At 32.7% G+C, this 18,276-nt stretch overlaps 1 protein-coding gene across 2 annotated transcripts in view; it reads left to right on the forward strand.

The window, feature by feature from the left end:
* SPRED1 (sprouty related EVH1 domain containing 1) overlaps positions 1-18,276 on the forward strand; it is a 117,216-nt gene that overhangs the window by 78,090 nt on the left and 20,850 nt on the right. For both annotated transcript variants that reach the window (XM_058293893.2, XM_058293894.2), the window contains 2 exons: positions 10,358-10,526; positions 12,651-12,700. In XM_058293893.2, the coding sequence (XP_058149876.1) occupies positions 10,358-10,526; positions 12,651-12,700 (219 nt within the window). The remainder of the gene's footprint in view (positions 1-10,357; positions 10,527-12,650; positions 12,701-18,276) is intronic.

Consider the following 18,276-nt stretch of genomic DNA (forward strand, 5'->3'; position numbering starts at 1 on the left):
TGAATGTAGTATTCTTTGCATTGATAGGTTGGTTGATATTATTCCTTTATATAATCAACAGTTGTTTAAATGTCTTCTGTGTTCTAGACTTTCTCTTCAATTCCACTGGTTTGTCTGCTGAAACTTAGGTGAATATTATACTTTAAAAATTGTAACTTTATATGGAGTTTAATATCTGCTTGTACTAGTTCCCCTCAGTCTTCTTTAAATTTTTTTCCATATGTTTGCTCATTCTTCTGGAACTCCAGACAATTTATCTTTTTTCATTTAGATACATTCATTTAAGTTTTTTCCTAGGTATATAAAAACTTTGGTCACTGACATAAATAGGATCTCTCTGTTATCAATTGTTTCTGATATCCTTTAAAATACATTTATACAACTTTGTTTATTTTAATTATTATGGCAATGACTAGAACTTACAGAATGATTTAGATAATATTGATAGTTCTAACTATGTTTATCTTCTTTGTGAACTTAGTAAATTTCTAGTATTGTATAGCTAAGTATGATACTGGCTGTGATTTTGAGATATTCTTTGCCATGATAAGGAAGTATCCTTATGTCCTTTATATTCCCCCCCATATGAATTTGTATGAAATCTGTTTTTGCAAGTGTTGCACACATATTTTAATTGCAATTTGTATTGAGATAACTGGAGATGCTTAATTGTAATTGTTAGAAATAATACAGAGAGATCCTGTATACTTTTATCTATTTTCCCCAATGGTAACAACTAGCAAAACTGTAGTACAATATCAGAACCAGGGTATTCATATTGGTAACAGTCCATGGTATTTAGATGTTCCCTATTTGACTTGTACTTATTTGTGTGTGGATTTAGGGCTATACAGTTTTTTATCACGTGTCTACCACCACTGACAAGATAGAGAACTGTTTCATTGCCTCAAGAATCTCTTTCTTGTTGCTTTTTTATAACCATGACCTCCCAGCCTATCAACTACTAATCTGTTCTCTGTTTCTATTTTTGTCACTAATACCACACAGTCTACTACTGTAGCTATTCAGTAACCCTTAATAGGAGGGTTGGAATATTCCTCCCATTTTATTTTTGTCAAGATTGTTTTAGCTATTCTAGGTCCTGTGACTTTCCATATAAATTTTAGAATAATTTTGTGTATGTCTACAAAAAATTAAAACACTAATTGCATTAAATGTGTGAATCAATTTGGAGAGAATTGGCATCTTTACTATGTTGATTCTAAAAGCCGTGAATATGGTATGTCTCTCCATTTGTCTATTTTTTTTAATTCTTTCATCAGCATTTTGAAATTTTCAGTGTACAGATCATATACATGTTTTCCAAAGTATATATCTAAGTATTCATATTCTTTGGTGTGATTTTAAGTGGTGTTGTGTTTTTAGTTTTGATTACTGCGTGTTTATTCTTTGTATATATTAGAAATCTATATAGGAACAATTGATTTTTGTGTATTGATCTTGTGTCCTGCAACCTTGCTGAAATGAGTTCTTTGGTAGATTCCTTAACATTTTTCATAGACAATAATGTCATCTGCAAATAGGAAAAGTTTTATTTCTTCCTTTCCAGTCTGTACATGCTTTTTAATTTCTTTTACTGGGCTCAATACAATGACTAGAACTTCCAGTACTATGTTGAATAAGAATTTTTTCTGTTTTGTTTGTTTTTTGGTACTCTATTTGTCTGGTGATGGTTGTCAGGGTAATATTGGCCTCATAAAATTTAGTTGGAAAGTGTTCCCTTCTCTTCTGTTTTCTTGAAAAGATTATATAAAGTTGGTGGTAATTCTTTAAATATTGGGTAAAACTCTCCAGTGAAACCGTCTCACGTTGGAGATTTCTTTTCAGGAATTTTTAAACCAAAAATTTGGTTTCTTTAATGGTCATAAAACTGTTCTGTTTATCTCTTTCTTCTTGATTGAGTTTTGGTAATGTGTGGATTCAAAGAATTGGTCCATTTCTTCTACATTTTCTAATTTATGAGCATAAAAGTGTTCTTAGTATTTCATAATTAGTCTTTTGAGGTCTGCAGGATCTCTTGTAATGTACACCCTGTTTCATTCCTAATATTGGTGATTTGAATCTTTTCTCTTAATTTTGTCAATATTAGAGATTTATCAGTTTTATTAATGCTTTCTTGAAAAGCAGGGTTTTTGTTTCATTGACTTCTATTGTTTTCCTCTTTTCAAATTTATTACTATTATCATCTTTATTGTTTTCTTCCTTTTGTTTGCTTTGAGGTTTTTTTGTAGTTTCTTGAGGTAGGAACTTTGCTTTGAGACTTTTCCTCAATTCAAATGTCCATAGACGTTTGAACAGGCTTCTATTCACTGTAGTGTAAAGTTTTGACTTCATAAAGTTTAACCATAAATATTTAATTATCCAAATCTTACATGTACTTTTTTTGTCTTCTTCTCAAAGACTGAACATTTCCAGCTATCCTTATGTTTTTGCATTTTCTTGTGTTTCTAAATAGTTTTTATGTTATCTAGGTATTGCTTTATGAAAGTTCATTTTTAAATCCTTAGATCACTGAGTGATACCATCAGAATTGTATGGTATTGTGCTGGTCTAGTTGAGGGAGAAGAGAATAGTTTAATGTAATTTTTTTCTGGCAATTCAGAGATCTATGTAGCTTGTGGGGACTAGAAAAAAAGCTGATTTCAGGAAGAAGCAAGTGTTGCCAGTGCCCCCCAATTTTTTTTTTTTAAGATTTATTTATTTATTTCTCTCCCCTTCCCCCTTACCCCCCACCCCGGTTGTCTGTTCTCTGTGTCTATTTGCTGCCTTCTTCTTTGTCCGCTTCTGTTGTTGTCAGCGTCATGGGAATCTGTGTTTCTTTTAGTTGCTGTGTTTCTTTTAGTTGCGTCATCTTGTTGTGTCAGCTTTCTGTGTGGGTGGCGCCATCACCCTGGGCGACTCTCCTTACGGGGGGCGCACTCCTTGAGTGTGGGGCTCCCCTACGCGGGGACACCCCTGTGTGGCAGGCACTCCTTGTGCGCATCAGCACTGCGCATGGACCAGCTCCACACGGGTCAAGGAGGCCCGGGGTTTGAACCTCGGACCTCCCATGTGGTAGACGGACGCCCTAACCACTGGGTCTAGTCCACCGCCCCTATATTCCAATTTTATCAGTTGTCCATATACCATTATTTTTTCTTCATTGTAAGATCCTTATACCTTTATAGATAATCTGTTGGTGGGGGGATTGGCTATCAAATATTTGTTGTCTTTTGTAACTTGCCATTCTTTATATGAATTCTTTGGTTATGCAAATATGTTAAAATAATGTGCCACAATTGCAAAAAAGTGATGCTATTTCCTTCCCCCTTCCCCACTTCCTCCCGCCTTCCCTTTCTCACTTTCTTTTGTGGTAGCCAAACTTCTGTTATGTGAGTATCATTGCATTGATGCGTCTACTACTTTGTTTTTGTTTCTTAAATCCCACTTGGCGCAAAACAGTGTTAAACACAAATTTTCATTAATAGACAATTAGTAACAATATGTATAACAATATAATTATGTATTTCATAGACTGTTATAGTTTCCTTTATAAAAGATACTAATGTATCATCCAGAAAATGGAATTTCAAACATGAGGCAATTACAACTACAGATGTGGTTACCAGGTAATTTAATATGAATTTGGAGATTTTATGTCAAAAAGAAAAAGATTTTTCATTGGTTTCAAAGGTATTTCAGAAAGTTAGAAGTAAAATCTTTAAGTATAGCTTTTAACTATACTACTTCTTAGATAATACTATTGTAAACTTGTAATTATCTACTTGTAAGGTAACAAGTATAATAAAATACATGCTAGTTTAAAGTACAAATTTAATTTTACTCGCCTCTCCCAAATTATTAGTTGTTATTAGTGAAACAGAAACACGCTTATGCCCATTTTGGCTTGATCTATTTTAAATGCTTTTGGCAAACAGTACAGTAATTCTGTGATGGAGTTTGCTCTAATTCCTCAAAATATTTTGGGATGTATCTTCAGAAACTTTAGTCATTTAGTGACCACAGTTTCCTTTTTATTTTCCTCTGTAAATTCTTACTATGTAGAATTTCTTTCAGAAGAATAAAAAAATGTTAAGAGATTGAAATATTTTTAGAATCCATTCACTTACTCTTCAGAATCTACTCACATAAGCTTTTTAAGGTTCTGAGCGCCTGTATTTATCATTCAAACCCTTTTCCCCATTCCCCCCACCTACTCAAAAGTTTCTTCTCATGAATAATGTTCCAGTCTCTCACAGCAGCTAACCTCTTATGGGCCAGTAGGATCACCTGGCATGACCAGCATCACCAACATTACTAGTATTTACTGAAGGCTTACATTGTGCTAGGTGCTATTTTGAGTATTCTACTTGTATTACCTCATGTAGCTTTCAAATGTAGATTGGATATAATGGTGGGCACTGTATGGGACTGGTTGCAAAGCCCACAATCTTAATTACTATACCATATTCCTCTTATAAAGTATTAACATCTCTTTCCAACCCTAGGAAGTGTGTAATTATGTTCTTACTCCTTCTGTTTTCCATTAGTCCATTTTATCTCTTAACTCTTAGCCTAGTGCTACATAGAAACCAATTATATCTCTTTTCGTTTTTATCACATCTTAAGTATATTTGTTAACAGTGTTTTCATTTTTCTTAAATTCCAGAGTTCTCCTGTTTATATTTTTCTTTTCATAATTAACATTTATTTAACCTTAGAAAATAGGGGAAAATATGTTATTTTTCTTACCAATGAATTAAAAACTTTAAGATCTTATTCATTAAAATATTCTTGGTTCCAAAAGTATTTATTTAGCTGGACAAGAATTTAGACTTGTCTTACTTAACCAACATAGATCTATTTAGATCTGTATTGGAATCCAGTTTATTCTACTAAATATTACTACATAATTGTATTTTTCCTCCTTCGTTATTATACTCACCTTTCTAGAGCTGGTTCAAACGAGCCTGTTTGCAACAATTACGTACAATCAAACCTTAGCAGGTCTGTTGACGTGTATAAATCTGAAATGTTTGTCTTGATGCAGTCAGTATGAATGCTGTGCTTTTGAATTTGTTGTGGCTTTTCTTAGTTATAAATTTTTATATTTGTTTTTTAGTTAATAATCAATGATGCTTCTTTTCTAATCCCAGTACATTTATAGACTACAAAAAGTTCAAAAACTACAAAGTAGTTTCTATAAAGTAACTCATTTAATTTATTCTCCTTTGTTAATCAGCCACATTCTTAATAGATCAGTTAAATTTATTGTTGTCATATAACTTTGGCTATCTATTCCATGTATTTATTTTTGTTGAATTAGTCTTATATTTAATATTTACAATAGCTACTTAAACTCTTGATATTTTTTCTATGTATTAATATAAACAGAAAATAATCTGTTTATTAATATCAACTATCTTCTTTTAGATAGAAATCAAAGATTTCATTTTAGATAGAAATGATGGTGAGTAGAGTCCCTAATCTACTTTTAAATTTTTACTGTCATTTATAAATGTCTACAGGAGCCTGGTGAGATTCACATTCTTCCAGAATTATTTAACCCCAGTAAAGAGTTTACTCAGTTATGAATTAGGGTTAGTTGGATGTGTTTCAAGTTTTAACAACTGTAGACTGAATATTTTTAAGATTATGTTTTTAATAGCTTGAAGCAATTAGTTTAGGACAGTCTTAACAGACCTTGAATTATTCGTTTCCTTTTGTATCAGATCTTCTCTGGGAGAGTGAGATAACCACTTCCAAGGCCAGAAATAATTTATACCTAAACCTGTTTTTTTCCCTACAGAGTAAAAATAATTCACTTGGTAATGTCAGGTTGGTTGAGTTGCAATCTTGGTAAAAATGTAATAGCCATTTTCCACAGTTTGTTTCTAATTGTGCTAATCACAAATATGGTAAACATTGAACTCAGTTTCCTATATGCCTCTTAGTACTACTATTACTGTTATCTTAAGATACAGAATTCATATAGTGAAAGTTGCAGTAAGCTAAGGTCAGAACATATTGTTCTGATATAGTTGAGGAGGGGCTGTGGAAGAGGGAGTCAGCAGAATTTACTAACTTGTAAGAATCCTTCCAGTTCTTTAAAATTATTTTAGTTTAGTTTTTCAGGAATGCAGAGTGAGTTGTGATCACAGGATAAGTGTTTTTGAGACATTCTTCTAGCAACTTTTTTCCCTAACTTTTTAGTGCTATTGATTTCCTTTTTTGATTTTGAGGTAGACAGGTGGTATCCCTATAAATCAAGGTGTGCTCTACCTTGTCATTAATATGATGAGAGTACTTTTTTTTTTTTTTAATGCTACTTAAGGTCAGAAGCAAAACTACTTTCCAATATATATATTTTTGGCTTAGGTAGAAAATTGTTTTACATTGGACATGGAGGCTATGAGAAATATGTGGAAGCTGAGTGATACAGAATGTTCTAGGAGGCATATCCTAAAATTCTTGGAGGCACAGATAAAAATTATTTGCAAAGATGGTAGGTAGTTGTCCCAATAGGTTTTCTCCTTTTTCTATCCCACTACCTTAGACTTAAGTCTAGAATAATTTGCTACCATGGTGGTGTTTTCCTAAAGTATGGTTAGTTTTATAGTATATTAAATATATAATATCAACCATAAAATTTTTACATTTCCTAATATTTTGTAGATAAAAGAAAATGACAAAGTTGACATCTAGATCATAAATAATTGGTAGATTGTTTTTATACTATTCGGTATAGTGTGTACGCTCACAATATTTACATGACTTTTAGGGTGGAAAACTTTTTTTCCACAGGTGTTTCTGTGAGTCAGAAGAGCTAAATCATTTTCTTTCTCATCTCCTAAGTGTGTTTTAAAGCTCATTTTTTAAAACATATTTTTCTCTGAGTTTTGAGAGACTTTAAAAAATTGATGTTATTTGAAAACAAGTAGTAGCAATTAGCATAGATCATGTTGATATTTATTAATCTTAGAGAAAACCATTGAAAACATTAATTTTGGAAAATTTAACAAAGGAGCTATTTCAGTAGTATTTTCCTGTGTTAAAAGTAGTTAATTCAGTGATATTTTTGTGTAACAAATTCTGTAGGACCAAAGTCAGTTAGGTACTCCCTCTTTTTGAAAAAAAAAACAATTGCCATTTAGCATTGATTTATAAATATACATTACTTTTCCCACTGTTTGAATACAGTAAAAATGTCATGATTCATAACATCAATTTTTATTTCTCTTCAAATTCCAGAACTTAATTTAGTTATGAAATTAATTATTATTATTACAAGATGGTTGTGATAAAAAAGAAAATCTGTGTAAAATGCCTTAGCAAAGTGCTAATACATAAAAGCCCTGGATACATATTCTTTTCTCTCAAAATATGGAAGCAAAATTCTTGAGGCAATTTAATTCCATTTCCCCTAGGCAGGCAGGAACCAAATCTTAGTCACTTTCTTGGTTATCTTTTACAGAATTAATAGGACTTATTATGAAGAATCATTATACTCAGTGGTTTGCTAATAAATGTTTTAACAGTCAGCTCTCCAGAAAATGCCATGATTTGTAGCATTTGCAAATTTTCATGATGTTAGTACTCCCACCATGGCTGAAATTTCAGTCAATGTGATATTACTGCATGTGGCGTTGGGAAGAAATAATCATTAGCCCACCATTATATAGTGTTTTCACTATAGAGATATAAGAGACAATATCCTCAAGAAAAAGAAAATTTTAAAATGCAGTAAAATAATTAGGAAATAATAAGTTTTGAGTATTTATTACTCTAATTTATAATATGGAATTTCTTCAGTTGTAGAGTTACGTAACTTAGTTTTTAACAGCTGGCATTCAGTCTTCTTGAAAATTTAACTTATGAGCCAATAGTTGCAAATTCCAGCACTCCAGTGCTTGTATTAAACCTAAATCACTCCTAAAATATGTCAGGGATTCCTAATCCATGATCCATGCATGGGTGACTTTGTGTAGGGTATTATTTTTCTGAGGAGAAATATTTGCTGAGTGCCTAATGTACCTGCTGCTGTTCTTAGGGGTTATGGATGCATTGATGGCCACATGTGGTATATTTCCTACCCTCATGCAGCTTATAAAGGTAGAGACAGGCATTACTTAATCTTAAAATTATAAATATGTATATCAGGAACCTTATCTAGTGTGGGAGTCAAGAAAGGCTCCCCTCAAGAAGTTATGTATGAATGGAGGGAAGCAAACGTAGCTTAACTGATAGAGCATCTGCCTACCATATGGGAGGCCCTGGGGCCCATGTGGTGAGCTGGCCCACGGTGCAGCACTGCCATGTGTGCAAGGAGTGCCATGCCACGCAAGGGTGTCCCCCGCGTAGGGGAGCCCCACGCACAAGGAGTACGCCCCGCATTGAACCGCCCGCGCTACAAAATCACAGCCCACCCAGGAGTGACACCTCACACATTGAGAGATGATGCAACAAAAAGAGACACAGATTCCCAGTGCTACCGAGAATGCAAGCAGACACAGAAGAATACATAGCGAATGGACACAGAGAGCAGGTGGGAAGGGGGGGTGGGAAGGGGAGAGAAATAAATAAAATCTTAAAAAAAAAAAATGATGTATGAATGGAGAGCCCAGATAAGTAGGAGGTCTTAATAAGGTAAAGACAAATAAAGATGTTCCAGGGATAAGGAGCAGTATATGCAAAGGCACTGAAGGGTAGGAAAGTCAATTGTAACTCGATCATGGAGAGTCAGGGAGAGCATAATGGGAGATGAGGATGGAACTTAAGTTAGACAAACACTAGGTCATGCAGGTCATGTTAAACTTTGGGTTTTGGTCTTGAAAGCACTGGGAGGTCGTTGACCTCATTGAAGCAAGGAAGTGATCTGATAAGATTTATATTTTTCAAAAGATCACCGCTGCACCTACAAAATAGTGAAATTATCTGATGAGATTATGAACCCATGAAAGGAAGAGGCATGCAAGTGAATAGAGTGGAGATAGTGGAGACAAATTTATTCCTTCACCAACTACTTATTGAGGACTTTTATATCACATGACTGCTCTGTATTCAGAAATTTAGCAGAAAAGAAGACCCAAGTCCCTGCTTTTGAGACATTTACATTCACGTAGGGGCATAAGAGAACGGGAAACAAGTAAGCAAACTGATTTGAGATAATATGAAGAAGGAATGATATTTGATAATGGGATCTGGGTTTTATATGGCTTGTATTTAGTTCTTTTGTCCCCACTTGCTTATTTAATATTCCTAGAATAATTAAAGTGTGTAGTTTGTTTTGTATAGTAATAATGACAATTAGTGTTTGTTAAAAGTATATTATGAATGTCTAGAAAACCAAAAAAAAAAAAAAAAATGCTAAGGAATTGTGGGGTTATTCCAGGTTGAGAAGACTGAAGAGATGTTGTAATAAAGTATAATGTATGGTTCTGGAGTGTATCCTGTACTAGAAGTTTGTTTTTTTTTTTTAATTTTGTGAAGGACATTATTAGCACAGTGGACAAAATTGGAATACGGAGTATATAGATTAGATAAAAATGTTGTGTTAATTTTAAATTTCCTGAATTCGGTCACTGTACTGTGATCACATGAGAGAATAGTAATGCTCTCTTAATAAATGCACATTCAAGCATTAAGGGGCATGAGACATAATATGAGAAACTTCCTTTCAAATGGTTTGAATGAAATAAAATACTTTGTACAAACATACAGAGAGAATGTAAAAAATAAATGTGACAAAAATAAAAGGGTAAGCAGAGGTATTTTCTATATTATTTTTATAACTTTTCTATTAAATTTGAAATTATTTCAAAATAAGTTTTTTTAAAGAAAAAATATATTGTCCTGCTCGTTATATGAAGCTCTTTACATGAATGTTCATTGAATAATTCCATTAATACTCTGAGATATTTAATATACTGAGAAAGTAGCAAAGCATGTATTTGATACTGCAATGACTAAATACAAATATTAACAGATCTTTTAAGGAGTTTAGGAAAGTGACTAAAAAATTAAATTTCTGCCACCACAATCCCTCGACCCCTTTTCCAGAAGTAATTCATGGTATATTCTTCTGGAAATCTTGTAGGCAATGAGAATGTGTTTATGCATGTAGTTTTTTTTTAATGGGAGCTTAATAGGTACTACAGATTGCATGACTTTTTTTTTTAATCTCAATATCTGTAATGAGTGAATTTGTAAAGTTGATTAAGTAGCAAGACTTCTTTTTTTAATAGAGGGGGGAAATACTCTGATATTAACAAATAATAGCTTCTTTCTCACCTCAGTTTGTATCTAATATATGCATCTGATATATGTGTAATAATTTTTGACATTCGACTTCTGGCAGGTGGTTTTGGAATGTATGCTTAAAAAGGACCTCATTTACAATAAGGTTACTCCAACGTTTCACCACTGGAAGATCGATGACAAGAAGTTTGGCCTTACTTTTCAGAGTCCTGCTGATGCTAGAGCTTTTGACAGAGGCATTCGAAGAGCTATAGAGGATATTTGTCAAGGTAGGGTTTTTTTTTTACAATTTTCTTAATTTGCTTATCAGTAATATATAGTAGAGGTCATCTTACCAAAAGTTGACCCAAAGAAGTTCTTGTGAGTTAGCTTTTGTAATTTGTAACCAAGCTTTGAAAGCTTAAAATAGATGAAGAGAAATTGTAGGCTCTTTATCAACTGTTTTGTATCTGTCACTTTCCAATCTTTTACCAATTGCATGTATTATCTTGAAGAACCCATCAACAGCAGCCTTCTGGTAATGAAAAATGTTTTAAATAAGAGCTTGAAGGGGTGAGTCAGCCCTTTGGATATGTGGTATTGAAGTTAAAATAAAGGGAGAAAAGAGAGGAAGAGTAAGGTAGAGCTGTGAAAATCCCAGTGAGGGCATTTTACATTATATCAGGTCACATCCCCATTTTGATAATGATGAGAGAACTTCTAATATTCAAATGTATGTAGACTCTAGTTATTCTATGGCAAAACCCTTCTTACCTCTTTATCTGATTTCAAAATCGAGGATTGTCGAGACCACACCCCGATTTTATCTATCTCCTTGTATATTTTGCCAATCTTAAGATTATTAACTCTAAAACAGGCAGGTTTGAATGGAGGAGTGTTTTTTATATAAGATTGGTCTCTATTTATTATTAAACAAGAAGATACTGCTTTAAACACACTTCTTCCCAAAAAGGAAAAAAAAAAGACGTGATTTGTTTTTCTAATTTCTAAGAAATTATCTCCATTAATGTATATAACCTTCTGTATAAAGTAACTGAATCAAAATGCACTGTGATTTGTATATTTTGAAGTTGGCATTTTAATATGAAATTTAAAGAAACGAGAGGAACCATAGGCGAGGACATAGCTTAGTACAAACCTGTTTTGATAGTGCAAGAAATTCTGGTTAAATTACTTAGTTACTTAAAAAGATTAGAACTGGGTAAATAAACAATCTTGGGTTCTGATTCAGAAAAAAATACCATCAAGTTATGGCAGTCATTTTCTCTTCATTACAAGAATCCACAGATTCTCCCTAGATCTGGGATTTCAACCTTGACTGCACATTAGAATCACCTGGGATAGTGTTTGAAAAATAGAGTGACTGGTTCCCACCCCAGACCAATTGAATCTGACTGTCGAGGGGTGGTACAGCTGAGGCATCCCTTGTTTTTTAAAAGCGTTTCAGGGTTGACATGTAGTGAGGAATTGTCCTTATTTGAATGATGGTAATTTGTACTTTAAAAAAGAAAAAAGGTGAGTATGGAACCTAGAAGTCTCCAGCTATGGATCAAAACACTGGCTGGAGGTTAGAATCACCTGATAAACTTAAAAGTTGAAAAAATATACGATGCCCTAGGTCTCACCCCATAGACATTCTGATGTTTTTGATTCAGAGTAATGCTCTGGTATCAGTATATTTTCTAAAAGTTCCATAGTTCATTCTGTCTTCAGCCAGAGTTAAAAACAATTGTAGCGGGTTACTATTATTATCAACTGCTATGTAGACTCTTAATATTCCCATTAAATTTCTCTTACTTAACCTCTCATGCCAATAAGAATAAACCATGCTACCTTTTTTCCTTATCTCACACCTACTCCATGCTAGCTATGTCTCTGTAGGAGAGCATAAATTCAGAATACTTTGCTGTGACAAATCCCTCCTCTTGTATACCATGAAGACTTATAGGGAGACACTGATACATAAAGCTGAATAGCAACAACTGGTCACTCACTGGCTATCAACAATCAAAGACTCATTTGTGTCTTTTCTGTACTAAAGCAACTAAAATATTCTATGTATTAAATACTGTATTCTGGATCAAAACAATTAGAATAATTAAATAAATCTTAATGTACATCACCTAAACAATGGAAAGTATAGTACATACTGACTAGCATTTCTGAGTATTGGGGAGAAATGGGAAGCAGGGCTTGCTAGAGATGGTAAGTTTTCAGAGAAAATACCTCTTTAGTAAACAGCTGGGAATTAACCGATGAAAGAGGGAAACAGTTCCTTTATTTTCGGACAGTCCAGAATGATCTCTCATCAGTCTTCTAAAGTGTTATAATCAACAAGTCATTAATACTAAAACCCAAGATGAAATTCTATGCTTACTTACCTGTTTTCTTAGGATGTCCAGCATCAAAAAATGAAGCTGAAGGAGCTGAAGATGATTTACAAGTGAGTAATTTGGCTTGAAAAGGATTTTCTAATTCTCAACATAAAGGTGTGGAGGGAATCAATATCCTTGATAAATGAACAGTGCATATAAATTATTAAGAAAATTTCTTTGACACCCCCCCCAGCCAAAAAAAAGGGGGAGGGGGCAATAATGTACAAAAAATTTCATAGAGAGGAAATTAACAAATTTGGACACATTTGTTTGATCTCATTAGTAACCAGCAGGTAGTATAAATTAAAACAAGTTAACATCTTTTAAAATTACCAATGGTTTAAAAAATGATACTACCTTATACTGTGTCTATTGACAAGAAAGAAAGATTGGTTCCCTACTAGAGAAAATGTAGATGTGTGCGTTCTTTCTAAAAAGAAGTTTGGTGATATGTATTCAGAAGCTTTCAAAAAAAATACATTCATGCCTATTGACCCAGTGATTCAGTGTCTATAATCTATACCAAAGAAATAGAAGTGCACAGAAACTTACATACACAAATTTAGATTGATATATATTTGTATTTACCTGAAAAATATTACTTGATAATAAAAAAATAAGCTATCTAATAGCTAAGAGTATACGTGAGCAGAAAGGGAAGTTTAACTTAAGATGATTGGAATGATAGCTATCATTTGTAACAACACCCATTAAATCCTGCTGTCTGTCTTGGATAATATCTAGTTCAGGCTAAGTTCCTTCTTTTAATATAAAATTGTCTTATATCTTGGTATTATAGTCCCCCCTTATAGCTAAAAGTATGTTCAGAGAGAAGTCGTCGTAGTAATCTTTATTAGTATAAAAAAAAATCTTCTGAACCCAATTATTAAATATATTAGCCTTAATTATAAGAAAATGGAGAAGAATTGAGGTCCTAGTAGATATGTGAGATAAATTTTTCTGGACATCCAATTTGAAAAAAAAAAAAATTAAAGAATCACATTTCATACTTACAACTGCCAAAGTTAAATTTACATTAGTAGTATTTGTTTCATGATATACCAAAGTTCATTCTTATTTTGGAATACATTGCAGATGATAAAATCTAGTTTTTTAAATCACTTTCCTTGGAATAAAGTACCTCATGATAAGTTTCATAATTCCTCTATGAGAATGGCACGAGTAAACAATTTGAGATTATTTTGAATGCAAGTTGGCTGTGATTTAAGGTGGTGGTTCCATTTTAGGTTCACTTTTGATCATCGTCTGCAAAGACAACTAAAATGGTGTCCTAGTTTGCCACACGCTGCTAATGCGATATACCAGAAATGGGTTGGCTTTTATAATGGGAATTTTATTAGGGGAAAATCTTAGAGTTCCAAGGCTGCAAAAATGTCCAAATCCAGGCATCATCAGAGTTGTTTTCTCACCAGATGTCAGCTGCCAGCAGATCCTGGAATCCTGCCGTGTGGCAAGATGGTGGGTTTGTCGGTCTCTGCTTTCCCCTGGAACTCAGCTGTGGGCAATCAGGCATCTCTCTCTGGACCTCTCTCCTTCAACCTCTCAGGGCTGCTTTGTCTTTCTGTAGCTGTAGGGGAACCTGGAGTTCTCTCTCTCTCACTTGGGAGGGTCAGAATGGCAAAGCTCCCTTTCTCTGTGTCTCTTCTCTCTGTGTTCTCAGTTTATATAAGACCCAGCAAGAGGGCAGAGACCCAAAGAATAGGCCATTATTTAATTGTTTTAACCCAAAAAGGTAATGATTTGGTTATATTTAGGTCATAAATATCTTGAAGGCAATAAATATCAGATTGGAAATCCTCTCCATTTTGAATATCCATTAATTCATTCAACAAATGATTGAGCCACCTATTCTATGCCAATAATTGTTGGAGACATTTGGTTTCCTATTTGTCTTTGAAATGTTGCATTAAAAATAAATCACATTTGTATTTAAAATCATATCCTGCTCATTTTGTATCCTTGATGTCAAATACAAAAGGGTTTTTGAAGAAAAATCTTCAAAACTGGAATTTTTTGGTAACCTAATCTTTAATATAGCATGAATAATCTTTTCATTTGGTTTATTTCTTTGATTATTTTAATGAGCCAATTAAGGCTTTTTGTTTCTTTGGGTTTTTTTGTTTTGTTTCGTTTTTTAAATTCTAGCTTGTAGTCCTTTAAGATCATTTTCACAGGGTTTTTCCAACCAGAGTTGCCAGTTATAACATTTGCAGCTTTTGTTCAGATACGCTGGATTCACCAAAAAACCTCACAATAGTCTTGAGGTTATAAGAGGAAAAGTTCTCAGATTTCAAGCTTGGGGCAGAGGAAAGATGAGCGCTGCTTGATCTGAAGAGCAGAATTCTTATATTCTCTATTTGGGTCATTGAGAAGTATTTGACTGCCTTGTCCTTTTTTTAAAATTAGTCAATTGATTAAAAAGGCTATGATTTTCATTTATTCTTCAAAGTGATGTTGGTCTAGGGATATGAATTGGTAACGTAATGATTTGAAAAGGTGGTAACTTTTTAATAAGGCTCTATGTCTGAAACCCAAGTTGATGGACAGATTTTATTTAGCCAGCAAAAAATATTTTATGATCATGTGATCTGCAGTCACTACTGTCCTATAGTAAGTCCCAAAATCCATGGTATATTTTGAGTTTTATTTATTATCTAATAGAGGAGCAAAAAAGATGTATAGCCCTCTTCATATATTTTTTTTTTAACTTTTTCTTGACTCTTAGTCTAATACATCTTCCTGTAGAATATGTGGACATTTAAAAAATTATAAAGAAGCAATCAGGAATCACTCATACCCTGCTCAATATAAATACATTCTTTTTAAAAAGCATCATTCTTTTTAAATGTAATTAGTTTTAGAAAATTTTTTCCATTTTGGGTTTGTGTTTTTACAAGATTTTTGTTTGTATTGGTGATGGTATTGCTAAAATTTAAGTAGTATAAATCATTAAAATTGAATCTTCACAGTCTTGACTTAAGTCCTTCATCTTCACCATTATATCACATGACTGTACCATAATTTACTTAATTGTTCACGTTTTGTTAAACTTTTCGTTTATTTTCCACAGTCTTTCAGATGTAATTTTGTTTGCATCTCTGTGTGTGTACTTAGGATAAAATCCTAGAAATAGATTTGCCATTTAAAGGGTTGTACAAAGATTTATAAGGTTTGCAGGAACTATATAACCATTGCTTGTTAACTCAAAAATCTACAGTGAAAAAGTAATCTCTGAAAACCTAACTCCTCATAAGCCAAAGTGACTTCATGAGAAAAATAGTCTGGTTTTTCTGATGATTAAGCCAAGGTAGAGAACTTACCTTCCTTTGTTGTTGTTGAGGGACAATGTGTCTTTGTACATTTCTAATTCTTTCTCATATTGTTTCATCACTGGTTACTGTATTCATCTTGCTTAAACAAAACTATATATATATGTATTTTATTAGGACATAGCTCATAGATAAATGCAAAATTTAAAACTCAAAGCTTAGTCTATTATTATCCTTAACCCATCAAAAGTAACCAAAGAAATCTAATGAACAGAATAGGAGACAGTGGTTGCCAAGTCTAAAATGAACTGGTATTGGATCACAATACCAAAATATTAATAGTAATTTCATTGGGCTTGTGGAATTGTGGGTAATTTATTGTCCTTTTCTGTAGTATCTAAATTTGCATAACTTGAGTTTATCATATTTTAACATGTGCAGTTCTAAAATATAAGGTCTCTTTACAAAGAAAAATTTTCATTTCTTCCATCATTTAATAAAACCAATAGTATAATTATTAAAAACATCTCTTCTTGGATATGACCCAGCAGCTCATTTTCAAAACTGTGATTTGAGATATACAAATACAAGAATTAAGTTCTTGAAATGTAATAACACTTTTTTCCAAAACTGATTAGCTATTGGGAACCATACATTGTAAAATGGTTTGCAGAACAACACTAAATTTTCTCTGCCTCAAAAATTAATACTGGAAGAAGGGGTAAAAGGAGAAGAGACATAAAGTTTATGTTTTCAATTTCTCTACAGCTGTCATCTAGCCTTAAGCTCTGATGGAGAGCTACAGCTGGACTTACCTTATTACTCTATCCAGCATCCTTTTGCCTCTACACCCAAAAATGTTATAGTAGTCTTTGAAAAAGAAAAATTTAATCTCTTAGCAACCATAGGAGAATAATATACCAGCCAGTGGTAGTAAAACAGATTTCCATGGTGCATTAAATATTGGCATGGGTTACCTTATAGATACTACAGATGAGCCTATGCCAGGACAGTACATTGAATGCGGGTGGTACATAATGGCTTTAGACAAATTTTTATGAGCCAGAGATCATGCAAATGTATATCTAGTCTTTGTGCATGTTATATATGTTATATATTAAACTTTCTGCTCTTATGGAAGATTTTTAGCATTTCCTACCATGTAACTTTAGATTATTTCCGTTTCCATAGTAATTGTTAGTTTTCAGAGGTTATAATCTAGTAAAATACATTCTCATTTGGCTAAGCCTGAGCACTTTTTACTCCATCATGTCCAAATTGAGAAAATGTTTTGGTTATTATTTTTAATTAGAAATGCTTCTGGTAATCTTTTTGGAAAATAACAAACTTTTTTTCTCATTAGAGTGTTAAAGATTAAATGAGTGGTAAGGCCTTATGTGGGCAGTGTGTAAGGAAACGGTACCTCTGTCATATATTGAGAGGGCTTTTCAGTTAATCCAGGTTTGCTAGAAGTAGCTTGATAATATAATTGAATATATGCATACCCTTTATTAAATATGTATATATACATATATCTACATTAAGAAATGTAGAAAGTTATATTTCAAATGGGAACTATTACATGGAAGTGGGATTATGGGCGGAATTTTTATTTTTGCATAATTTCAACTTTGACAGTTAATTAGGAAATAATTTAATGTAAAGATATTTGGCTTTCTGGTATAAAAAGCAGTGATTAGGAATTTAGTATATCTAGTTATAAATTTAAAATATCTTAATTTTTTATGAGTTTTATTGATTAATTTTATAAGTAGTATCAACAAAATTTCTAATTAAAAAAAAAAGACTTGAAAAAGACATGAACTTTTAAGGTTATTAGCCTTATGGTGAATGCTATGAATTATTTTTAAATGAGCTGGTAAAAATTGTTTAGTCATTTTGATTTGGCTACCCCTGTTTTTTTCCTAAATAGTACTACAATAATGGGAAAAGTTATCACTTTTCTTTAAAATATAAAACAAAACATGAACCTTCTAGGACTTTCTGTTTTGGACTGATAAATTTCACTTAATATTTATTTCACAGAGGTTATTAAAGTTTATGGTGGGTTTTTTTTGTTGTTTTTTTAAAGATTTATTTTTTATTTATTTCTCTACCCTCCCCCCTTGTCTGCTCTCTGTGTCCATTCACTGTGTGTTCTTCTGTGTCATCTTGCATTCTCAGCAGCACCAGGAATCTGTCTCTTTTTGTTGCATCATTTTTATGGGGTTTTAAAAACATGTTTTTAGTTACTGTCATTGATGGAACATGTTCCCTACCTAAGTCTCTTGTTCATGATTTGAATCCTTCAAAAATATTTCTTTTCTAAGTAATTGGCAAGTTCACACTATCAT

Source organism: Dasypus novemcinctus, chromosome 3 (assembly GCF_030445035.2).
Source record: "Dasypus novemcinctus isolate mDasNov1 chromosome 3, mDasNov1.1.hap2, whole genome shotgun sequence".
NCBI lineage: Eukaryota > Metazoa > Chordata > Mammalia > Cingulata > Dasypodidae > Dasypus > Dasypus novemcinctus.